The sequence below is a fragment of the Rattus rattus genome, chromosome 3 (assembly GCF_011064425.1).
Source record: "Rattus rattus isolate New Zealand chromosome 3, Rrattus_CSIRO_v1, whole genome shotgun sequence".
In the NCBI taxonomy this organism is placed as follows: domain Eukaryota; kingdom Metazoa; phylum Chordata; class Mammalia; order Rodentia; family Muridae; genus Rattus; species Rattus rattus.
In genome coordinates this window covers 196,635,978-196,662,133 of record NC_046156.1, presented here as the reverse complement: position 1 = coordinate 196,662,133, position 26,156 = coordinate 196,635,978, and the positions used below count along the sequence as shown (strand labels likewise).

The 26,156-nt window shown below is 44.9% G+C and overlaps 1 protein-coding gene across 2 annotated transcripts in view; it reads right to left on the bottom strand.

The window, feature by feature from the left end:
• Positions 1–4,830: 4,830 nt before the first annotated feature.
• Mccc2 (methylcrotonoyl-CoA carboxylase 2) overlaps positions 4,831–26,156 on the bottom strand; it is a 66,993-nt gene continuing 45,667 nt past the window's right edge. For both annotated transcript variants that reach the window (XM_032898975.1, XM_032898976.1), the window contains 9 exons: positions 24,529–24,628; positions 24,333–24,428; positions 20,834–20,906; positions 17,415–17,491; positions 15,319–15,385; positions 11,559–11,715; positions 11,079–11,190; positions 8,572–8,657; positions 4,831–5,265 (listed from right to left, as the gene is read on the bottom strand). In XM_032898975.1, coding sequence (XP_032754866.1) covers positions 5,148–5,265; positions 8,572–8,657; positions 11,079–11,190; positions 11,559–11,715; positions 15,319–15,385; positions 17,415–17,491; positions 20,834–20,906; positions 24,333–24,428; positions 24,529–24,628 — 886 coding nt within the window. In that variant the 3' untranslated portion in view covers positions 4,831–5,147. The remainder of the gene's footprint in view (positions 5,266–8,571; positions 8,658–11,078; positions 11,191–11,558; positions 11,716–15,318; positions 15,386–17,414; positions 17,492–20,833; positions 20,907–24,332; positions 24,429–24,528; positions 24,629–26,156) is intronic.

Sequence of the window (26,156 nt, the reverse complement as noted above, 5' to 3'; positions counted from 1 at the left end):
TGTCTAACCCAAAGTCTGCCTTGGGTAAAAGTTTGTTCATCAGAACAAAAGAAACTCAAGTGTTTTCCACCATGAGTCCCACCAAAATCTGTGTGTGAAACTTCAAAGCTCTTTGCATACACTATCTGACCTCCCAACTCAGCCTGCTCAGCCACTGACGAGGGGAGAAAAAGGAGTAGAGACTTGTGCTTCTAAAAAGAAGAAAGGGAAACAGCTTCTTGGCTAGCTCCTTCTGGTCCTTTCCCACCTTCTTCTGCTGTCCATGACTTATCAGTAGTAGGACCAGAGTGGGTTTCTCAGCTGTGTTCTTTCCCTGACCACGACTGCTCTGGACCATGCTGAGTCTTCTTAAGTTGCTGGTGTAACAAGCTCATTCAGACTCAGCTGTCAAGCAATGAAAGCAGGCAGGGTCTCACGCCAAATGGTTTAATGTTATTGGAAGCAAGCGTACTAAACAATAGAAACACACTACAGAGCAAAATTGAGCAAATGCCCTTTAAGCCTGAGCACCTTGACTCAACTTCCCACGTCTAGGGATTCATTATCTTAAACCATCAACGTATGTGAGGAGACTGCAAAACTGCTCATTGATCACAGTGGTGGGGCATGGTGGCCCATGCCCAATAGTGGGGAAGAGAGTGCATCCAATGGCATCCATACAATGTCATGTTATGTCGAAATTGTAACAGAAGAAATCAATTACCTGTAAATATATATTGGTATAGTTACATCAATGGACTGCACAGATACCAGAAGATGAAACGCATCATTTTTGAAAAAAAAATTCTTACAGGTAGAATAAAATAGACCACAGGAAACCATTAACGGTAGTGATTGCTTCTGGGAAGTTGGGTTAGGAAGCTTTTTCTTTCACTCCATTTATTTTTGTCTTCCTAAGCTTTTGACATTGGTAGATTTCAAATGTTTCAAACAACTTCAGGAAAAGTAATTTCATTTATCCATTTTGGTTTTGTGTATGTCTGACTATATGCTAAGTGTGTGCAGGTACCCTTAGATGTCACAAGAGGGCATCAGATGCCCTGGGGGGCTAGACACAGGGGGTTGTGAGGCAAGCAGTGGGATCCGTGGAAGAGCAGCGAGAGTTCTTAACCACTAACCATCTCTCTAGCCCCTAGAGCTGTTTATCTCCAATTATCTTATAGACTCGGGAATGTAGTTGGCAGAGCTGTGTTTTAAAAGTGTTAAATACTTTCCCACAGACACCTCTTGCTATTTAGGTCTCAGCACCCCCCAAAGTGCTACTGACCTGCTTTCCTTCTGAGCTCCCTTCTCATCACATGCTCATCTGAACTGTGCTCTGAGATCTCCTTCTCCAACTGACAGATTCTAACAGGTTGGTGGGGCATTACTATCTCTCAGGCAACCTCATTCTAAGACCACCCTTCCCTAAGCTCCTCAGAAATACCCCTCTCCCTTTATGGACCTGTGATTTGGGTCTTCTCTGTGAAAGAGAGACCTCAGAAACTGGACCACTGAGTCTGCAAACCTAACAGTAACAATTGCTTCTGCCCTGTGCTAAACTCTTCCCCGGGTCTGTCTCTAGAATGGGAATTTGTTTTGTTTTTTGTTGTTTTGTTTTGCTTTGCTTTCTTAATTTCTCTGAAATCTACTGAAGTCTACATTTGAAATTACGAAGCAGGTCTCCTAAGTCCTTGTGAGAAGCATGCGAAGCTAACACAAAGCCAAAGGGCTTGGTCCACGGGGACGAGCTGAGGGTGACTACATGTCCCACAGTCCCAAGATGACACCCGACCCCCCGTGAGGTGAGTAAGGCCTGCCATTCTCGAAGGTGTGCTAGGGGATGATGAATTACGTCTCCACCTTTGATTCAGGGCTGCCATATGGGATGCACATTTACCAAAGGGTAAAAGCCCCAAAGAACAGCTTTGTCCTAGTAATTATGATTCCAGATGCATTAAATTAAAATGGGGTAATTGCGTTCTGTGGGAAAAGGCTTTTATCACAACAGTGCAAGCCCACTTGTCATCATTGTGCACTGCTTGGACTTCATCTGTAACGTTTTTAGAGAACTGCCAGGCTATGATTAGTTTGCTGTATTTAGATATATTCTAATTAGAAAACATATTTCTTGGAAACTGGGATGGGGGTGGGGGAAACATAATCTTGTCTCTTTCTATTCTCTAAGTCTTGAGAGGGCAAATATGGAGGCTAATTAGCTCTACGCTTCATACGGTTTCTCACGACTCACACCCTGACCAAAATTCTTAAGTCACAATGCAAAAATAATGTATTCTGACAAAAAGGTATAATTTATCTTTGAGAGTATGCCATGTCACATACAGGGAGGTCAGGGGACGTCGTTGGGTGTCCACTTGTTTGGGACAAAGTCTTAGTTGTTCGGTCCTGCTTACACCAGGCTGGCTGGTTCAGGTGCTTCTGAAGTTTATCAGGAAAACACTATGTTGTGGTTTGCCCTGAAGTTTTCTGTATTTTGATGCTAATTCCACTGCCCCAAGGACAGCTGCCTAGTCACATACTCAGAACTCAGGTGACTTCACCTGAATTTGTAAAGTACAGGTGAGGGGCAGGTACAGGATAGAAGGAGGCCTGTCATTGGAGGAGAAGGAAGGATGGGCGGGAGAGAAGTTTGAAGGAAGAGGAGGAGACTAGGACAGAAAGGGAAGACAGGGCAGAGAAGAGGCTGAGAAGCCATGGCAGGTGATGTTAAGATTCTGCTCTGTGTATTTACAGGTTGTTATTAATGTTCCAAAGGGATGGATGGTACCGGACTTTGTATGTTTAAGTGGGCAATTATATCTTACCAATTGGATCTAAGATTATTGTGTTGTGTGTTCTTTTATGTGAGGGTTTGAGTGTAGGAAAGCGTGCGGCTGGGCTGTGTTTCTGCCCAGCTATCTAGCAGATACCTTGGGACACCGTGGTGCGGACCTAGCAGAGTAAAAGACAACTATACTCTTTTCTATTTTATAATTTTACAACAACACTAGAATATTTTAAACTATTTGGCCTGATATCATCAAGTACAGAGGAATTTTTTCTTCATTCACTCAACAAACACCAAGCACTTTCAAGTACCAGGCATTGGAGACACAAGTAAATAGGATCCTGTTTCTCCTGGAGTTTGCATTCTAGCAGGTAGACAAGATGAAAGAATGTTTATGGTTGGATGGTGAGTTTACGATTATATTTCGTAAGTGCATTCGGTGGGATGTCAGTCTAGCCTGGAAAAGTCCAGACATTAAGGAAGAATCAAGAGTTTCTGTTGAATGGGTAAGTGGTGAAAAGGAGGGAAAGTACAATGGTACAGCCAGATGGAGTCTTGTAGACCTTAGGTAGGAAAGACTAAGTAGGTTCAGAGAACCAGCAGTCTGAGAGAAGTGTAGTCATTCTTCTACGGAAAGAGGAATTTGGAAGATGAGGTTAAAGGGATGAGCAGAACCACTGGATATGGGCTCAGCCACTGCGGAATCTTCCACCTGGCCAGGTCAAGATGGCCCTTCTCACTCTACAGTAGACAGTAGACAGACTGGACTAGGGAGGACCAGATGCCGCAGACCACGTGTAAGGCAAGAGAGAAGTGAGTGGAGTGATCCAAGAGACAGCGAAGGAGACAAAAATCTCTCGGGATTTAACGACGATGACTGTGAGGCTCCCTCTGGATACCCAGCAGCCTGAGGGAAACACGCAGAGCTGAAGCCCAGAGGAGAGGTGGGCGAAGAACTGCAGGTGAGTCCTTGATAGGAGCTGAAAGCCGAGAGATGGGCAGGAAGAGCCCAGTAAGGACCAGAACGACACGAGAAACGCATCCATTTAAAGATAAGGTGAGCCGAGGCTGCGGGGAGGTGAGGCCCCAGAGATGGAGGGCAGCGATGGCTGTGTAGTAAGGGGAGGCATTTAATGCCACTGAACTGTTCAAATACTAGTAAAAAAGAACGGCTGTGTTATTTGTATAGCTTAACATAAGAATGTGCTGCATTTACTAATGAAAGTCAAGACAAATAACGGGAGCGAGGGAGGGAAGGGAAAACGACAGATAGAGGGACTTAATGATGCTGGTAGAAAACCCGGTGCTGTACCATGAAAGCTAAGGACATTGTTTCCGTGGGTGGTTTCAAACAAATGAGGCGACAGGGCTACATTGTCTGGTGAGGTCGGAAAGAACCCACTGGTCTCAGCAACATGGAGCTCAATGGTGACCTGGGGAAGGCTGTGGGCAGGGAAGCTTGAAAATGACCAAGCGAGGGGGTGAATGGGATGGAAAAGAGCCCATCATGCAAGCAGGGACAAGCCTGACTATCACGGGAGGAGACAGACGGTGGCTGGAGGAGGAAAAGTTAGAGGGGACCCTTAAAAATAAGTTTGCTGCAGGCTGAGGAATGGCTCAGCCAGGAATCTCTTTGCCATATGAGAATGAAGACCCAGTTTTGATCTTTAGAACCCCGAAGCCAGGTGTGGCAGTGCACACGTGTAGCGCTGGGGAGGCGGAGACAGGAGGATTCCAGGGACTGTTGCAAGCCAGCTTAGCTGAATCCGTGAGTTCCAGGCTCAGGGAGCAACCCTGCCTCAAAAACAAAATGGATGGGTCTGGAAAGATGGCTCAGTGGTGAAACATACTTGCTGTTCTTCCAGAGGACTGGCACCCACATTAACAGGGTCACAGCTTCTAAAATGGCAGCTCTAGGATAGACACACACACACACACACACACACACACACACACACGCATGCACATGCACACATACAAGTGTGCTGAAATCTCAAATATAACCAAGAAAATAATCACTTCGAGAGTAATATGATTTTAAATTAACCATCGCAACAACCCTAGAATGTATAGATTAGAGAGATTTATTTTTCAAACTGTTTGTGGTTCTCAAAAGGATAATTGCAAAGTCGGTCACTTCATTTTATGGGTGGTAAAAAATGAGCCATGAGAAGTGTCTGTAAGAAAAATTTTCGACAAATCAAAGCTCATCAAGCAGAATACTCACTGATTTTTACAATTAAAAAAAAAACAAACCCATACATCATACTGTTAAGAAAAGAATTCCTGTGCCAGCAAATGCCCAGTGGATCTCAAGTTTTAAGGCTAGTCACACGTGTTAATTTTTATTACAGCTGTGGCAACGTGTTCCGAATCTGGGTTACATCCTGAAGATGCCAAAGTCTGTCCTCTGGATGGGCGCATTGAGGGCTGCACTGATGCTGAGCCCCAGAACCAGCCTGGTGTCCACGGGGTCGATAATCCCATCATCCCACAGCCTGTGGAAAGATGAAAATGGTCACTATGAATGTATCATCCGAGTCACCATCCCTCCATGCCATGCCCAGAATCACCACAAGGACCAACCACAGTTCAGAGAGCTCTGGACTACTGCCTGTACGGGAATGGCCAGTAGAAGTCATGTTTGAGAGAGTGGAACAAAGAAAAGAACAGCAGTGCTCCCACCCAAAGAACGGCAGTGCTCCCACCCAAAGAACGGCAGTGCTCCCACCCAAAGAACGGCAGTGCTCCCACCCAAAGAACGGCAGTGCTCCCACCCAAAGAACGGCAGTGCTCCCACCCAAAGAACAGTAGTGCTCCCACCCAAACAAAAGAACAGCACTGTTCCTCCCGGGCTGCCACTAGGAGCCACGTGGCGCTTCAGGCCTTAGGAAAGAGTTTCTTTGCTCCTCCCAGAACTGTAGCAATCACCTTGATCTCCTCTGCTATTAGCCAGAGAGATGGCTCTTCCAGAGGTTCTGAGTTCAAATCCTAGCACCCACATGGTGGCTCACAACCAACTGTAATGGGATCAGATGACCTCTTCTGGTGCGTCTGAAGATGGCTACAGTGTTATTAGCATGGAGCCCCATAAACCCAGGTAAAAGTTTCAACTCAGTGATGTCACTGCTAAAGGCATATACTACAGGAAACTTTTAGCAAGCTGGCAATCACTCTGTAAGCCTCACTACACTTTATTAATAAAATAAGCAACTTAAAATACCAGTCTTTATTTCTTGCTACAATAGAAAAAATAACCTTAAACTGCTTTGAAGAGTTTGTCCTCACTGACATCCTCAAATTTATATTTAAAAAAGAATGAGAAATAACACTGTTTTTTTGGGTTTTTTTAGTTTTTTTTTTTTTTTTTTTTTTTTTTTTTGTTTTTAGTTACTTGTTCAGTTTTTAAAAAAACAAGTCTCAATCTATAGGCCAACTTTGCCCGGAACCTGTGGTTATCCTGCCTCGGCCTTCTTCAGATATAAACTGCCTTACCAAACGAGGAATAGCTGTTCTCTTGGGGTTAATTATTATTAAATGGCTATCTTGCTTTCTTTACTCAAAGTGCTTTGAGCATCTGGATGTCACATCAATTATTAAACGGTTTTCACATTGGCGGGCAGGAACCACATCTTTGCTCATAAAACATTCATCACGGGGACCCTAAGGTACCAGTGGCCAATCAACAGGAGGTTGTTCTTGGAGCTGGGAACGGGTGAACTGATTGTCCCCTGGGAGCCCATGAGCAACAGAATCCCCCAAGCAATGCTGGAAGGGCATGGGTCAGCCCAGTGCCTGGGTGCAGTTCATGAGCAGATGTGTGTGTGTGTCATTTAGGGAACAGAAGCTGGGACAGAACTAAAGCACTAACCTAGCGGGTATGAGGTTTGAGCCCCAGAAAAGAGGCAATGAAACAGAGGTTCCAGTAACAGGAGATATTCCAGAAAGCTGGCTTCTACCATGTTCAATCCTAAGCAAGTCAGGGAACGATTGCTAGGATGGGATTTATCAAACCCCAGACCAGGACCCCAAGCCAGCTTGCCAATCTTTTCATCTTTAGGAAAAGGTTGCTGTCTCCAGGCCAACAACTGTGGCAACAGTAGGACTCAGCACACACAGATTAACAGAGAATCTTCCCGTCTTTTACCATTTATTTGTAAAGATCCATCTATCCAGCCACGCTCACTGAGGTCTTGAATGCAACCCATTAACGCATAAACATTAATGATCTTTCCCAAGGGATGACTCATCTTAGGCATAAAAAAAACCTAAATGCATGGCTCATCTAAAATTCTCCATTTCCAAAGTCGAATATTTCACCTGTTCGTGAGCATTTCAGCCAAAACCTCATTCATGTGGAGAACTGTCAGCAAGCTTATGTATTTGCCTTGCATTTATTTTAAATTCTTCCGTGGGTCTCTGGGAGTCTCTGCCTCTAGTGGCTGCTACTGCTGAATGTCTGTTTGCATTACGGCAAAGTGAGGTACGATTTTGTTGCTCAAACCAAAGATGATAAAGTAATCTGTCGTTAATTACATGAACCAATGACCCACGGCCATGCTGTAAATCTGTCTGGGGAGGGCAGGACACAGTTAACACAAAGGCAAACTGGAGCTTTGGAAATTAACAAATGTGTTCAGGATGTAGCTCAGATGGGGGACAGCTGATCTACCATTCTGGGTTCAACCCCACCCCAGAGCTGCCTACCGTGGCAGTGACACAGAGGCCTGATCCTGGGACTCCAGAGGTAGGGGGATCAGGAGTTCAAGATCATTCTTAAACTTAGCCAGTCCTTAGCCAGTCTGAGCTACAAGGAGACTCGGTTGACAGACAACAAAAATCTCAAATGCTGTTATCTGAACTCAAACTGCTAACCAATATGCAGCCTGCTGCCAAGAGCAGTGTTGGCCACAGGGGAGGAATCCCACGACAGAAATGGATTCTAACTTTCTTATTTTCTTCTGCCCTCCTCTCCAGTTCGTCCTTCCCAGTAAAGGGCATGATCCAAGGCATAACCTAATTTTAGAGGACACTAGTATTTATTCTTTTCTCCATCTGCCCAAGGGAAGAAAGAAGGCATGGCGTAGATTTGTCTTCATAATCCTGAACAGTACGGCTATTGGAGAAACCATTTGGAAGCACAAACCAAGCGGTCTCCAGCTGGGACAGGCAGGGAGAATTTATTACCCCATTATGATTTCGCTTCGAAGAAAACAAACAGTCAGTGGCAGCAGTGGTGTCGGATGTAATTACTTGGCACTGACGTGTGGGCCCTGGCTGTGAATAATCACCTTCCAAGTATGCAAGCACACTTGCTAACCGGTGTCAATATGTGATCGACCAGCCAATCTCATGTTTAAAATGGGGGAGCGACCAAACAATCAGAAGGGGGGGCCACGTGGAAATCTAGGTGCTTAGGCAAAGATTAAGATCGCCTCCTGAACGTGTGATACCCAGGATTAGAACTCTTACTCTCCACTGCTGACATGGTCCACCTCTACAGGGCCACACCAAGTTACGGATACCCTAATTAGGGTGGGATGCGGGAGTAAAGGGGGAGGAGCTACTGTTCGAGGAAGCCTGGGAGGAGGACGGCAGTTTAGCATAAACGAATGGTCGTATAAAAGTAACTTTCTGTCCAGACGGTAACAAGATCTTTCTATGTAGCTCAGGCTGGCTTCAAGTCTCCATCCTCCTGCCACAGATGCACAAACGGCAGGAAGGTCCTATGAAGGTCGACCATCCCGAGAGCTCGGGTGTCTGTGAGGCTGAGACTGAGGGGCTGAGAGAAGCCCTGTTCCCACCTTGCACTGGAATAGTAAGGGTTCCCTTCCTCTTCGAACCTCTTGATGATGGGCTCTTTCAAAGCTGCCTCCTCTGCACTGGAGAACTGGAAGGAGAGAGACGGTAAGTCGGCTTCACCAGGACTGCTTCCTCTAGCTAAGCTCAGAAAGACACACCCTGGGGACAATCACAGTATAACTAACATTTGCACAGTGTTAGATTGCAAAGGATGTTTTAACATACATGGCCTTGCCTGGGACATAGGTCATCAAAGACGGCACATTGAAGCCATGTAACACAAAGCCAAAACCAAGAACATCACACATCACTGTGTTCCAGCAGGATACAATAGGAGACGTGAGTCCCACCATAGAACTAAAAAGCGTTCAGCAATCTCCAGTTAACAAGGTGGGGAAGGCCATGCATGGCAGTGCACGTCCTTGATCCTGGCTTTTTATAGGAGACTCTATTTTCAACTCTGAAGTATTCCAGAACTGCTGATATAGGGATCTATGGGATGATGTCATTACGCAGGTGAAGGCAGGTTCAAGATAGAACAAGGCCTGTCATTGGACGAGAAGGAAGGATGGGCGGGAGAAAAGTTTTAGAGGGAGAAGGAGACTGGAGCGAGGGGAAGAGAAGAGCAGAGAGAACACGGAGGCTGATGTTAAGATTCCTCTCTGCTCATTTACAGGTTGTTTTGAATGTTCTTGAGGGATGGATGCGTACAGGGTCTTGTATGTTTCGGTGGGCAGTTATATCTTATCAATTGGATCAGAGGTTATTGTGTTGTGTGTTCTTTCATGTGGCCATTTAAGTTCAAGAGAGAGTGTGGTGGCTGGAGACACTAGGCCACCATGGAATTGGGATGTGTATGTCTGGCATGGTGACAGCCTGCCTTGGGAACTAGATGGGTAGAGAGATTGCTGCCAGGCGCAGAGAGAAGCCATTGGCAGTGTGATAGGGGATGGAGCAGAGCAGGTGAGCCGCTTTGCTGACTGAGATGAGGATATCTACCAGATATCTGGGGCACTGCGGTGCTGGACCTAGTGCAGGATAAAAGACAGTTTTTTTATTTTAATTACAGCAACAGGGATGCACTTGCCAAGCCTTTGGGAGACCTTGGCTTCAACCTCCAGTGCCAAAATAAATAGGTAAATAATCAGGTACGTTAGAAACAAATGACTTACTTCAAGTCAACCTTACCCTCTCTCATGCACATACTTCAGTCAATACCCACTGGGGGGAGAACCAGACACCAACTTTCATATATGAAAAGGAATGATTTAAATATCTATGTATCAAATGAACCAAAGGATGGTTACTTATCAAGGGATTACTTTTGTTTGATAAAGTTCAAACACGCTTTCGAAACATCAGGTAGACTCACTCTATCACCTACACTGCTGACGGCATCCCCTTCCGGCCTCCTCCCCTAGATCCACACAGAGCAAAGCTACTGTTTTGCTTCAATACTGGCTGGCACTAAAGTTTATCTAATACACCAACCTAACTGTACAGAGTGCCTGCTGCCAGGTAGAGACAAAGAGGCAGGCTGGGGAGATAGTCAGTGGGTCAAGCTCTTGCATTGAAACCACGGGGACCTGAGTTCAGATTCCTAGCACAAGCTGCGATCCAGCACCGGCATGGGGATGTGGGAGACAGGAGAATCCCTAGAAGCACACAAGAGAGCTAGCCTAGTGTACACACCAGAGAAACAACAAAGAGGCCTTACTCGGATCAGGTGGAAGGTGAGGCCCAACACCAGAGGTTGTCCTCTGACGTCCACACAGCACCATGCAGTATCATCCTCACACAAATGTACACACAGAGACAGAAGGAGGCCAAAGACAAAGTGACTTTGTATCATCCCAGCTCTGCGGACCCTGTGGTTGACCACTTGATCCCTGCTGGCAGGGCAAAGCAATGTCACACCAAGGAGGTATCCACAGTCATTCCTACGACAAGACAAGGGTGCACATAAGCTACCTCAGGAGTACACAGCTGACATTTCAGGACTCGGTGCTTAAACGCTGTAAATAAACATTCATAGAATTCCCAAAGAGTCTCTAACAGAGACAAAGAATCCACCTTAAGAGCAGCCACCCCGTTTGCCTTTCAGTAGCACATCTACATTCTTTTGTATCCATTTTTCCATAGTTACACTCTCAAGGAATACTGATGCTATACACTTCACAGCAGCGGACTGACTCTCCCAGGGACCCTTATCAACAATGGAAAACAAAACAGAAACAAAGGCCTGCTGCTCTAGGCCCAAAAGAAGTAAATTGTTTCTCCTTAGATCTCACAAACAGCAAAAAAGTAAGAATCCGCGTCTCTGTCTGGTGCTTTCTGGGAAATTCTGGGGCTGCGGGTACAGGTCAGCAGTATATGGCGTACTTAAGGCCCAGGAGTGGAGCCTCACAATCCTTCCCATGGACACACAGGTAGCCTGGGTGCTCTGCTCCTGAGCTGCAGGGGTTTTCAGGGGACACTCAAACCCATACGAAGCAAAGAAGTCCCCTACCTGCTTCCCCTCACGGGCTCTCTGGTCTCTCGCCACTGTGGCTAACACGGTGGCTGCCTGCTCTCCTCCCATCACTGAGATCGAGCATTTGGCCACATGTAGAAATCTTGGACTGGAAGGAAAAGAGGAAGCATCAGATTCATGCAGTGCAATTAGGCATGGTGGCAAAAGACTGTGAACGGATTAAAGTACAAACGGTCAAGTGGGCTGAATGTCACTTTATACCCCAAACCTGGGATAAAGTGACAACTTATTCATGTTTTGTTTGTAGACATGACCCTCTGTAGCCAGAGCTAGCCTCAATTTTGCTGTGTAGCAAGGCTGGCTTTGAACTCCCGACTCTTCTCCCTCCAAGAGCTAGGGCTACAGGTGTGTGCCACCACTGCTGGGATTTACACGACCGTTTGTAATTTCACTTGAAATGCATTTTCTTTCTTCAAAAAAAAAAAAAAAAAAAAAAAAGCCGTGGACACTACCCACCTATATGCTCTGCCACACATTCCGTAGTTTCCAGCCCCATATGATCCCCCGATTATGACAGTTATCTTAGGCACTTTGGCACAGGATACTGCGGCTACCATCTTGGCGCCGTCCTTGGCGATCCCTTCGGCTTCATAGTCTTTACCAACCATGAATCCTAAGAGAGAAAACGGAACAGACACACGGCCTTGAGCAATGGATACACATGCAGAAGTCAATCCCACCAAGGTACTATCAGATCCCAGCTTAGATGAACTGCACCACAGATCTTCTCCTAACAGAAGAGTCCCACAGGAAGTGCATGCTCCAGAGTGAGCTTCAAAGAACCACAGTAAAAATCTCTCTTCACCGGCTGAAGGGATGGCTCAGTGGTTAAGAGCACTGACTGCTCTTCCAGAGGTCCTGGGTTCAATTCCCAGCAACCACATGGTGGCTCACAACCACCTGTAATGAGATCTGGTGCCCTCTTCTGGCCTGCAGGCATACAGGCAGGCAAAACACTATACATAATAAATCTTTACAAAAAGCTTTATTTACAAAAAGAGGTTTACAAAAACCTCTCTTCGTGTTTGTATGTTTGCTTTTGTTTTTCTCTGTGTAAGTCTGGGCTGTCTTGGAACTCATTCTGTAGACCAAGCTGGTCTCTAACTCATGGAGATCCATCTGCCTCTGCCTCCTGAATGCTGGGATTAAAGGCATGTGCCACCACCACCACCACCACCTGCTCTCTCCTCATTTTTTTAGATGTCCTTAAAATACTTTGTTTAGACACGCACAGATCTCTGAGCAACAGAAGGAAACAATCTCTGAGAGAGCATCCCAAGGCAGAGGCTTGATGGGGAGAGACTGTGACATTAGACTGTGACATTGCCACAGGAAAGGTACCACCCAGCAAGCCAGCCCAGAAGGTTTCCACATCCACTGACCTGGTTTAAAATAGGATTCCTCATTTTGCAGCACTGCTTAAAACTTTGATGAAATAAAGATTAATGTTTCATGGGGATGTCGAGTCCCTGCCAGGGGCTCAACAGCAAGATTTAAAAAAAAAAAAAAAGATTTCTTTGTAATTACAGGATTCCTTTGTTTCCTCAAGCTCCAACTCTGAGCTCCTCTTCTGCTGTAACATGCCTTCTACAACAGGGGCATACCCTTCTCTTATTTAGAAACCTTGAAATCATGTCTCAGTTCTCTGTCCCCACCTGAGGCTCTGAGGGAGGCATTTCTTTCCCCTGCATATGTAGACTTGCTTGTCTGACTGACTCTTTGCCCCTGGTGGGCAAATCTCCAGGATCGCGTCATCCAATTCAGTCCAGCAATCCTGTGGAGGAGCTGGACCTGCTGGGACACTGAGGGACCACACCAGGGGCCCTTGCCTTTGCTGGTGAGGTCTGACACTCCAGCCACCTTTATAAACCAGCCTTCAGAGCAGCTCAGAACTGCTTTAGCCAATGTGTCTGACTCTTCAGAACATTCTATCACACCTGCTCTTTACAAAGCCCTCACCTGACCAACTCTACAGACGCTCAGCCTCTAAAAGAATCCACTCCATCTGGTTTCCTCAAATCCTTCTCCCCCCACACAGACACACATGCACACAGACACACACACACACACACACAGACACACACACACACACACACACACACACACACACACACAGAGAGAGAGAGAGAGAGAGAGAGAGAGCAGACAAACACACACAAATCCCTTAGTCTTGCTTCCTCTTTCCCTATACTCTTAACTCTGTAGGAAAAAAACCAAAACCAAAACCAAAACAGAGTAATAGTATTCTTCCCTGAGAGTCCTTCCTACTCTTGAGAGGTCTTAGTTTGCCTTAAAAAAAAAATCTGTAAATTCACACTACAAAAAAAATGGAGAGGGAAAGGGGAGGAAAACAGAGTGGCTTGAAGACTATCCTGAGCCTTCTCTTCTCCTCAGGTTCTCGTCTCTATTCCCACAGCTTTAACCATCCTTTCCTCATTCTGCTGAAACTCACGCTTTCATCCCCAGCTAAGATATCTCTCCCAGCCCAAGATTTATCCAGTGGCACATTGTACTCCCATCTACCAATGCCTCGCAGGTCCCTCATATGCAATGTTGCAAAGCAAAACTCAGCCTCTGCCCCCAAAACAGTGTAGATGAAGCAGAGTGAGATGAAGACAGGAGAATTGTCTAAGCAAATGTTTAACTTCACAATGGTGAGTCACATCCTCAGAAATGAGGTTCCTAGCATCGGCAAACTTCAGAGACTTTCCCATCTGTTCTTCCACAGGCTACCAGGTAGGAACCTCTCCACTATCTGGAACTAACTCCTCTCGAAATTCATCAAGGGCTGAGGGTGTGGTCAGCGAGAGAGCCTCCATTTAGTGTGCCCTCGGCTCTACCCTCAGGACCGGAAAAACAAAACAAAAATAAACACACACACACCAGCTAACCTACCTTGAACGTGAACATAACAGAGAATGAAGGTGCTTAATTACTATATAAAGTCCTGTTCAAGGTTGAGAGGCCTGGCTGGTCTACACAGTGAGTTTCCTCCTCTGAGAAACCTGCCTGAGCACAACAACTATTTAAAAGACTCTGGTGGTAGTGGGTGGTGCATGTCTTTAATCCTAGAACACAGAAGGCAGAGGAGGAAGGCAGATTTTTGAAAGTTCAGGGCCAGCCTGGTCCAGTTAGTGTGTTCAAGGCCAGCTAAAGTTATACAATGAAACCCTTTTTTTTTTTTAAAAAAAGTCTATCTTCCAAGGAATGGAAGTTTATTTTTAGCCTTTATGTATCTACTGCAACACAATGCAGCAGACAAAATGGTAGAGCAGAAAACATCTCAACACTACAGCAGGAGGTCTTCGAAATCAACCAACTCCTGCTTAGGATCATCTATGGAATGTGAAGTTTAGAGGCATAAAGTTCACGCTAGTCACAGGCTATTCTATGGGATTAAAATGCAAATCCTCAGGCTTCAGTGAAAACATAATTTTCAAAATGTATTACTTCAAGTGGGCAGAGGGCTTAGTCAGTAAAGTGCTTACCATGAACCATGAGGGCCTGATTTTCACCCCTAGCACCCACATAGAATGGCAGGTAGCATGGTGTGCACTTGTACTCCCAGTGCCGAGAAGACAGAGACAGAAGGATCTTTATGGATCACTGGCCAGCCAGTCTAGTCTAATAGATGAGCTCTACCCCAGTAAGAGACCCTGTCTCAAAAAACAGTGGACAGCTCCTAAGGAATGATATCTGAAGTTGGCCACTGGCTCTAATGAACACACACACACACACACACACACACACACACACACATGCACACATGCACACACACACACACACACACACACACACACACACACACACACACACACACAGAACACACGAAGCTTTGCACACACACACACACACATCCCAAAGAATAGATAGATAATTGACTGGTATTATTCCAGATAGAATTAACTGTACAGTAAAGAGATGCTCATAGCATGTGCTTGGAATCATTAGGATACTAATGATTAGGAGACAGTGAGTCAGGTAATCCTCTCTGGCAGAGGTAAGATGGGACACTCTGATGCTCCTGGGTGAATGGGAATCAGGAGAAGCCAGGTAAAAGCTTGAAATACACAAAATTCATAGACTGCTTCACGTAGAACACCTAAGGTAATCTGAGACTACCTAGTATTCATGAAGGAAACTCTCTCTGCATTAACCCATGAGCTGCAGGAGACAGCGTGACTCTGGACCAAACACACGAGAATGGCGGCCTCACCGGTGATGTTCTGGAGAAACAGCAGGGGGATATTTCTTTGGCAGCACAGCTGGACGAAGTGAGCGCCCTGAAAACACATGAAAACAGCTGTTCCTTAAAAAACAAACGAACTCCTACCAGACCCACACTCCCAGGCAGAGTTAAGAAAGAGCACTGCCCTTGTCTGGCTAGTCTGACCTCCTGTTTACTATAACAACGGTTCTGTGCTGCCCTGTCACCAGGATGTAAGTGACACGGGTCTGCAAGGACTTCCTATTACCTTTCCACTCACGTTCGCCCAAGTGAAGTGGCAGGAATCTGCCCTCATCCTCCAGGTCTCCACTTTAGGAAGGGCAGGATGCAAGCCCTCTGTGGTATCCGGGCTGACGTTTACATCTGGGTGACCATTTGAAATGCCTTCAGGTCTCAATACTATGTTAAAATACACATCTTTCTCACTGGCACATTCCAAATAAAATTTTTAGATTAGGTCAATGTTAGAGACTTCCGTCCCTGAAGTTAAGGAATTATTTAATAATCCCAATTCGTATTCTTTCCCTATCTTGTTTACCATTCCCGTGTGTTTTCTTCTGTTTTTGCAAATCCCTTTACCTCTTCTAGAAAGGTCCTGGCAGACACAACATTGCAAGGTAATTGCTCATCCTCTTATAACTATGTTTATAGAAATGAGGAAACCACAGAGACCTTTGGGGCTTATTTCAATAAAAGAAATGTCAGACTGGAGCCAAATTTAACTTCTCTAGGGCTTACCTGTGCCAAGCTGGCAGACACACCACATTATCTGCCTAGCTCTGGCCTGGCCTGGTATTTACTTTATGGGAATGAGTACACTACATTCTCTCTCTCTCTCTCTCTCTCTCTCTCTCTCTCTCTCTCTGTGTGTGTGTGTGTTTGTGTGTGTGTTTTAAAACAATAGTATTTCTATGTTGTCCTGGCTATCCTGGAATCCTCTATGTAGACCAGGCTGGCCTCAAACTCACATTCTCCTGCCACTGCTTCTCAAGTAGTAAAATTAGAAGCAAATGCCACCACACCCAGCTTTATATGTACAGACATATGCATGTACATGTGTGTGTGTGGTGTGTGTGTGTTTAAGCTGCTATTTTAGGAATATTTAATATCTTTAAAAACGCTATAAACTATTAAGTAAAATAGGCAAAACGTCTATCTATGGCAAAAACCAATTTTTAAAAGAAAAAAAAACTAAAGAAAACAGTACACTGTTTTGAAAGTGTTAAAGGTCCTTTGTAATATGATTATGGGTATAGCTCAGGCTGGCCTGGAACTACCCTCCTATCTCAGCCTCCCAAGTGCTAGGCCTACAGAAGTAAACTACATACATCTATTTTCTTTGAGTTTATTTTCATTTTATCATTAAGTTGGGAGAACTCAACATGTACAGCAGGCTACAAAAGTTAGTTTTATTGCTAAAACATTTCTTTAAGGACACATTTATCCTCAATTAGCCTAAGGCTTACGGCCTGCTTCCTCTCTCAGTAAGGGGCACTGCTTTGTTGACTGAAAAGGGAAAGACTGAGACTTTTGTTACAATGTTTGACCGAAGTGCATGAGTGACATTTCCGGGAGCTCAGGCGAATGAGACAAAGATGTGAAGTCAAGTCCTGAGCTCAGAGCACCAGGGAATCCCCCTATTCACTGCTGCAACTGTAGCAACAATGACCTACTATGTGCATGTTACCAAAAAAGTAAAATTAATGTTTAAAGGATGACTGGAGTGGTCACATCTTGGAACCACCAACGAATGGTATCAGAAACTCCCAAGCATGAAGGTCCCATAGAATGAGTTCAGGGCAGGAATTCCCTGCCTTCCCAGAACACTTCCAGGTAAGCAGTTATAATTCCAGCCTCTCATGGGAATCTTCCTAAATCACCTAGTAGGCTTTAAGAGTGCTACACCCGCCATGTAAACCTGTCCAACGCCAGCACCTATGCATAAGCACACACGTGGGGTTCTGCTTGCTAAGAGATCCAGGTAATACTATAAAGCTCTCATACAATACGTTTTAATCTATCACATAACCTTCAAAATTAATTATGCTAAATCATAAAATCTTAATGCATTTAACAGTACTTGCCTTTTTGGCAGATTCAGAAAACAAAACTCCATTGTTTCCAATGATGCCAACTGGGTACCCAAATATTCGAGCGAATCCTCAAGAGAAAATGAAAACGAAGAGTTACGTTTTTCAGGGAGCTGTGGTTTGCAACAGAGGCATCCTGCACATTCCTGAATCTGAGATAAATGGTTAGAGTGTAAATAGAGGTGGTCTATGGGAAAACAAAAACTTTGTGTTTTTTTATTCCTAAAGGGACTAGGTTTCTTGTTTGTTCTGTTTATGCTTCTTGAAAGCCTATGGTCTATGTAAAATTACCTATATTTACTTAGTTTGAATAAATGATTCATTCAGAAGATCACTTAGCACACATGTGAGTGTCCCCCCGTGCATCAGAGACCACAGTACCCTGAAGTATTTCTTTTTAAAGTTTAAAATCTCAGTCTTGGACTAGAGAGATGGCTCAGTGATTAAGAGCACTGACTGCTCTTCCAGAGGTCCTGAGTTCAATTCCCAGCAACCACATGGTGGCTCACAACCATCTGTAATGGGACCTGATGCCCTTTTCTGCCACACAGGAGTACATGTAGATAGAGTACTCATATATACAAAATAAACTAACAGATCTTTTTTAAAATTTTAGGAAAATTTCAAAATTTAAAGAAATTCTTTAAAAAGAATATTCTGATCTTGTCTTTTTTGTCTATAGATGCTGTATCTCTATCAACACTTTTTAGTAGGACCCCCCAAACACACACACACACACACACACACACACACACACACACACACACACACACACACACACACACACACACACACACACACACACACACACACACACACACACACACACACACACACACACACACACACACACACACACATACACACACACACACACACACACACACACACATAGACATACACATACACACACACACACCTACACATGCACATACACACACACACACATACACATACACACATACACATACACACATACACACACACACACACACATACACACATACACACACACACATACACATACACACACATACACACACATACACACACACACACGCGCGCACGCACATACACACACACACATACACACACACACATACACACACATACACACACACACATACACATACACACATACACATACACACATACACACACACACACACACACACACACACACACACAAAAGAAAGGGAAAACACAGCCTGTCATTTTGAGAGATTCTGAGAGGCAGGTGCTTAGGTGATTTCAGAGGAGGCCATTTATTTTGTAAACCAGAAGAACTTGATTTGAGAAAAATTCTTTCTCCTTTCAACCAACCTGGGTCCTACATGAAGCCGGTACCAAGTGCTCGGGGCCCAAGAACTTCCTGGCTATGCCTGGACACTGAGTCAAACAAAGGCTTCTATAAAAGGCCCCACCTGGACTCAGCCACTAGGTTCCAGTGCACAGCTAGGCTGCCCAGCAAAGCAGGTCCTCCAAGAGTCACACAAGGAAAAATGAATAAAAAGTGGGTCAACATATGGACTGAGTTAGAAAGCTGGATTCTGAATGATCTAGTCCTTTCTGGATTTTATTTTATCTTATTGCCATCACTTTTTATATGTGATAGAACATGCTCTGAGGGTCACATAGGAGTCTGTGTTTCTCAAGCCTAGTGTCCCAGCCAGAGGCCTATGTATGATGGACATCCTAAGTGTATTGACCCTTGTGAAGTCACTGAAGAGGGGAAGGCTTGCAGGAAGTCCATGCAGTGATCCACCTTTAGTCGTGCCCTACCCACGAAGGGATGAAAATCTAGCACATGATGCTACCCACTTTTCAACCACTTACAGCCCAGCCCTCCCAACACTCTGCGGGAGCAGGAGTGGGCGTCAAGGCACAGACAGACGGGCTGAGCAGGGCACATGCTCCATTGTGCCAGCCACTCAATCACGCAAGGGCCTTTACTAATTATCTGACCCAAACGGAAAAGCAGTATGTCGTAGAACTCTCCTAGGCGTAGAGAGACCTTAAGGAACTTGCAGAAACACGCAAGCCTCTGACATCCAGCTCCACTCTCCCCTTCCAGGCCTCCTGCTCATCCTCCCCTCCCCTGACTCTGGCCTTACATGGATTCTGGCACAATGGAGAAAAGATAAGGGAATCAGCTGTGTCCCCGATGCAAGGGCACAGGAGTGCCATGGCCTTTCAGTGGGCACCAGGCAAACACTTAGAAGGAGACGACAGAGACAGCCCATCCATCTTAGAGGAAGCAGAGTCTCCTTGGATGGTTTTAAGCTGCTACACAGTGAGGGCTACGTCCTGCACCACTGGCAGACAAATCCTGCCTGTATATCAGACAAACAGCCCTTAATCACTTAAACACCTACAGAGAAAACCATAAATTCCCCTTCCAGCACGAACCCTCCTCTCGCTCATAAATCGAGCTAGAAGGAATTGCCAAGATCCTATCTTAAGCCTCCGTGGACACTGTAATTTGGATTTTTGTAGCTCCTCTTTCCCTGATCTGTTAAGTTTTACTCAAAATAAATATTGCATCTTCAGGCTTTTTACAGTCTAATAAAATTCACAAAATTCGTTCTGCCATTATCCACTGGTGGGTTACTATGAGTCTAGCATCTGTTTGAAATGATTTCTTTCAGAAGTTGAAATGCCAACACTTTAGGCCAAAGAACCCACTTGTATACATACTCTGCTTTCCCCGACATGGCACACTATCCTGAATTTTCAATTTGGTGTTTGAATGCAGCCCTTAAGAGAGGCCTGGCGAGATGCCTCTGAGGTCAAGAGCACTTGCTGCTCTTGCAGAAGACATGGGTTCGATCCCATGCACCCACATTAGGTATCTTAGAATTGCCTGGAACTCCAGTTCTAGGGTATCCAATACCCTAGTGTAGCCTCCATGGTCACCAGGCACATATGTAGTATACATAAGCATATTTAGACATACACGCATACACTTAAAAAAAAAATAAACCTTAGGAAACAAAAATATCTCCAGGGAGGCTGTGGGAAGACTGAAGACGCTCAATGGCCTTTGGTGAAACTACACATTCCGTGTAGCTCTGGATGAACTAGAGCCTAACAAGGAGACAAGGCCGAAGTCTTGAAAATAACTGCTACCCAGAGAACAAAAAGCGTTGCAAATACTCTCTGCTCCTGTCACGTCAGGGCCACAAGGTCACAGGTCTACACCATAGCATCGGGCCGTTGTCATTTTAAGCTCTTTGGATCCGGGAAACCATTCGGGTACAAACCATCTTCATAAAGTAACGACACTCAACAGCTGACTCACACACTTATGCCTCCCCAGATGGCAAAGCTCCCGGTGTAAGCTTTGCGGCAAGTGATGACTTATTTCTAAAGCAACAGAAAACGTTTGTGTTTCAACTCCCCGCGTTCTGTACCTGTGACGAGCGTGTCTCCATACAAGGCCTTGAACTCATTGAATCTGCTTCCATCGACGATTCTAGCAATGACCTAGGAGGAGGAATAACAACGTGCCTGAGAAATTACGTCACAAAAGCATGTCCGCAGTGACTGAAGTTATTTAAAAGCCAGGCAATTCACAGTGATGCCACGTTCAATCTCATGCTACATAGAAAAGCTCTTCAGAATTTTTCTTGACGTGTGCATGGTCAGTGCCCAGAGCCATCCAAAGCTGGGATGTTTATGGTATACATAAATGAATGTAGGCAAACACTCATACACATAAACAATAAATAAGCCTGAGGAAACAGAAATCGTCTACAGGGAGGCTGTGGAAAGACTGAACTCATTCAATCGCCTTCTGTTTAACCCTGCATGACCTGGGGCCAAGCAAGGACACAAGGCCGAAGACTTGAAAACAGGAGACGCAGCAGAGAATCTGGGGCCGGGAGCTAAGCCCAGAGCTCTAGGGGCCTGCTCAGTGCCTCGTCAGTGCTTAGAAGAACTGATGAAAATCCAAAACCCAACGGAGGACTTGGAGTGAGAAGCTCTGGATGGCTCTGCTCGTGACCCGATGTGCCAGGGTAAGTCACTTCTTAGAAAACACTGTCATTTGCTCCGTGACGTGGCGAAGGTGAAGAAAGGATTCTGACAGCTGGGGAAATGGATGGACTGGTAGGAAGGAAGCCTGTAAGTGGTGCTGAGACGAACAGTGGCTCCAACTGTAGCTTTGCCACAGGGAAAATCACCAAAAACCCTTCAAGCCCTGGGGAAGCAGCTTAATGTCAGAGTATATGGTTAGCACGTATGAAGTCCTGGGTTCTATCCCCAGCACTGCCTCCCTCCCACCAACAGTCCATTAAGCTCTCTAAACCTGTCTGTGAACCCTCCCTCAGTAGAGGATAGCATTTAAAAGGTATCAACCAAGGCGCGTGGTCTCTGACGAAAAAGCAGCTATTACTACTGTTAAGCCTCTATAGATGTTCATTAAGCCTCAGTATGAGCCAGTCGAAAGACTGGCCACATATATTGTTAATCTAAAAGGAGAAGAGATTTCTAGGGAGTTTATCCTTGAGTTTCCATCACTAAGTCTCTCAGTAGAGCACATGCTCAGAACGCTGGAGGACCTGACTCCAATCCTGCTACACACGAAGCCTGTTCCGTGCTCCTCTTGAACTCATTTGAGATGGTGTGTGGGACTCCATGGCACTCACACTCCCTTAGCTGAAAGATGAGAGGCTCATCCCAACATCCCTCTTTTGCAGAAAGTGAAAGCTGACTTTAAATTACTTTTTAGTTATTTCCCCAAATATGGGAACAAAACAATTTTTTTGGTCCTGCAGACCTTGTAAAGTGAACCTTTTGACCATCAACACATCATGGCGTCATTCTTCTGCATGAAGGTGAAGCTCCCCGGGGGCCCCAGAAATCCAGGGTCGCTTCGCATAAAACAACCTCGAGTTGGCTTTATAATTAGTACCACTCTTATGCATGAAGTGGATTAATTACATTCAGGAACAGACAAGTAATAGGATAATATTCTCTTGGAAGAGCTGGGTCCCCACTGCACTTGACTGAGAAAAACAAGCCCCAGAGGTCAGGTTTTCCCGTATCACAACAGCTGTGTGTGCTGTCGAGGCCTCTCTGTGAGGCTTTGCTATTACAGAGAAAATGGAGACATCATACCGAACGACCAGCAAGCAGCAGAGGCTAGGAGGTTTCCATCAAAGCACAGTAAGTAGCCTGTGAAGGCAGGGCTTGGTGCCTGCTGGTTCTCTACCTCGGATGCTTAGAACCTGACTCGGTAAATGCTGCCAGGCAAGTGAAGCTATTCTAGAAGGGGATTCTCAGCCATCTCAGCAGATCGTGGGCACCAGGGTTTTCTGTCTGTACTTAAATAAAAGTCAGGCTAAAGAGTAATTCTAAACTTTGTAGCTGGGTCACGTTGCAAAAGTGGAACTTCAAGAAAACCCAAGATTTAAGAGTAGTAACAAAGTATCTACATATCTTACATATCTGGAGATGTCTCTCCAGTGTAACACTACCTCACCAATTCATACAAAATCAAACAAACATTAAAAGAAGTCTGTCTATCATGTTGCCAGACACCACTTTGGGAACTGAGAGCTAGCCATAGAGAAATGGTCACTGAAGAGGTTTTTAAGGATAAGGATATATATATATATAATTTATGCCAGAAAAAGTAGAATTTTTAAAAATTTATATACATGGGGGAAGGGGATTGAACATGTATATACATACATATACCAAAATACATCATTATGTATTAGAAATACATTATAATGTGTGCGTGCGTGTGTGTGCGTGTGTGTATGTGTCTCTGTGTGTGTATGTCTGTGTGTGTGTGTATGTGTCTGTGTGTGTGTATGTATGTGTGTGTGTGTGTGTGTGTGTGTGTGTGTGTGTACAGCTATCCCTCATCCATGAGGACTTGTTCTATGTCCACAGCCAAATCCATAGATGCTGAAGTCTCTTGCACAAAACGCCTTACTACTTGCATATCACTTACGTATGCTCCTTTAAACGCTGAATCACCTCTAGATTTCTTATAATAAGTAACAGAAGATAAATGCTCCATATGAACAGCCGTTATGCTATGCTGTCTAAGGAATAATGACAAGAAAAATACCTGTACATGGTCAGTACAGAAAAATACCCCTTTCAAGGGTTTCTGAGTCCATGTACACAGAGTCCCCAGATATGGAGAGCTAACTGTATATACAGATTAAGCCAAAATAAAAATCAAAATATTAGCTGTTCCTTCTGAACAAGGGACCAAGCAATTTTAGTTTATTTTCTGTGTTTTCTACCCACCACAACCTCCCAGAGCCAATACAAAATAGTCTTACAGTCAAGAGAGAAAGTAGCTTAAGATATTAAAGCCTCCAGCAAAGAATCTCATTAAGACGATTTCCTAATTTAAAATGTATTCCGCCAGCTACAGAGAACTGAAGAAAAGCAAAGCCTACACACTCTAAGCAAACACTGAAAACTGTCACTCTAGGTTCCAGAAGGCTATGTCACAATCTGTAACCATAGCAACACCTCCAACTATAATTGTCTACTCTTTGCTAATGTCATACTGATCTAAAAAGGTATGCTTTTTTTCTTCTAACAACTTACTGACATTTTGTCTATTTGGCGAAATAAGAACACTGGGAGAAAATAGTTGAAAATGGTGTGACTGCCCTTGGTCATTCTTGCTGCCCACAATAGCATCGAGTCCCAGCCATTAGCAAGGCAAGCTTCCTCGTGGTACAGCGAAAACTTCCCAATCCTGAGAGCCTTTCCAATCATTTGCTATTTACTGCAGACCAGCAACACTAGGTGCACCAGCCAGGACAGTGTTCCTGGATGTCACCACTCCTCCCTAAGACCCACAGTTGTCCCTCTGCGTGAACAGAAACTTTAGGGGTGGCAGCTTGACTCACAGCTTGTGTCCCACCTTCCACATACCTCTCGGACATCAAAGCTCCTCTTAAGGTTCGCACCGACTATCCCATACAATTCATCTGCGGGGAACAAGGGCTCTTCGGAAGGTTCAACGGTAACCTATGGAGAGTTAGGACAAATTCGCTGTGTTTAGGGACAGGGTTTGACACAGAGCAAAGTGTTCCACAGGAAAAGGAAAGACAGGAAGACTCCTACTCACATCCAGTTTCTTCTGATAATTGAGACTCCTCACAACCTTCCTTGTCAAGTGAAGGGCGTGGTGGTCATCCAAAGCATAGTGGTCAGTGACCCCAGACCTTCTGCAGAGTAAAACACACTCTAATAATCAGAACCTAGAAAAGGAGATTAATTAAATATCAAGTCCCAAATACCTTCCCTGACCTGAGGATGATGGCACCTTTGCTTTTTAGAGCACTATCCTTACAAACCATCATCCTTACAAACCATCATCCTTACAAACCATCATCCTTACAAACCATCATCCTTACAAACCACCATCCTTACAAACCATCATCCTTACAAACCATCATCCTTACAAACCATCATCCTTACAAACCATCATCCTTACAAACCATCATCCTTATAAACCATCATCTTATAAAGAGAGGAAAGCCAGAGGCACAGAGACTAAGTGTCCTGCGCTAGGAGTAGTAGCAGCTGTATCGGAGCCCATATCTTGGTGCCCATTCACGGTGACCTGAAGGCTACAGGGTTTGCTCATAGGACTTCTATTAAGGCTCATCCTGTGTACCTTAAGCAGAATCATGTGTGATGCCCAACCACACCCAGTGTGCGTTCACGGTGTAGTTACACGACACAGCAGTAGCCAGCTGAGCCACAGTGTTCTCTCCTCTCTCAGACTGCTGAGCTGCCTTCTTTCCAAATCCTAAGTGTGGGTCAGCTCGGCTGTCACTTGTAGTAAACAAAAAGGCTTGAGTACACTGACCCTCAGACAACAGATAAAAATGAGATACAATGGCTGTGGTGAAAGCCATGGGAGTTCTCAGTCATTCAAATGTTGTACATGAGGCATAAGCTTGGCTCTAGGGATCAGTTCTGTCCCAAGCAGAGACTTGCTAGTTCAGATACAAATTGACTAAGGCTGCCTCCTCCTCCTCCTCCTTCTTCCTCCTCCTCCTCCTCTTCCTCTTCCTCCTTTTTCCTCCTCCTCCTCCTCCCCCTCCTCCTCCTTCTCCTTTCTCCCTCTCTCCTTCCTTCCTTCCTTCCTTCCTTCCTTCCTTCCTTCCTTCCTTCTTTTTCTTTCTTACAGTTGGAGTTTATTAAGAAAAGGTTTTCCCAAGGACTAAGAGATATAGGTCAGCAAGTCAAGAGCAATGGATGAGGACCTTCCAGAAGACCAGGATTAGTTCCCAGCACCTACACTGCAGTTCACAACAGACTGCCTCCAGGGGACCTGATGCCGCCATCTTGCCTCCATGAACAGGGAGCATGCATACAGTACACAGACACACATGTAGGCAAAACATTCATATGTAATTATTTTTAAAATTAAAGGCTTTAACTTAAGATTTATAATACAGACATTCAGGGATAGTATATTCCCAAGTGTGGGTATGAACTTCCCAAAAGACAGTTGCAGGCTGAAGAGATGACTCTGTGTAAAGACACTTGTGCAAGGATGAGGACCTGGGTTCTAACCCCCAGAATGCACATAAAGAAGTCTCCAGAATGCACATAAAAGCAGGATGTGCTATATAAGCACCTATATTACCAATGCTCCTACTAAGTGACTCAGGAGGCAGACCGGGAAGTCCCTGGAAGCCTGTACCAGCCAGCCTGGCAGATGAACTGAAAAGCAAAAGAAGA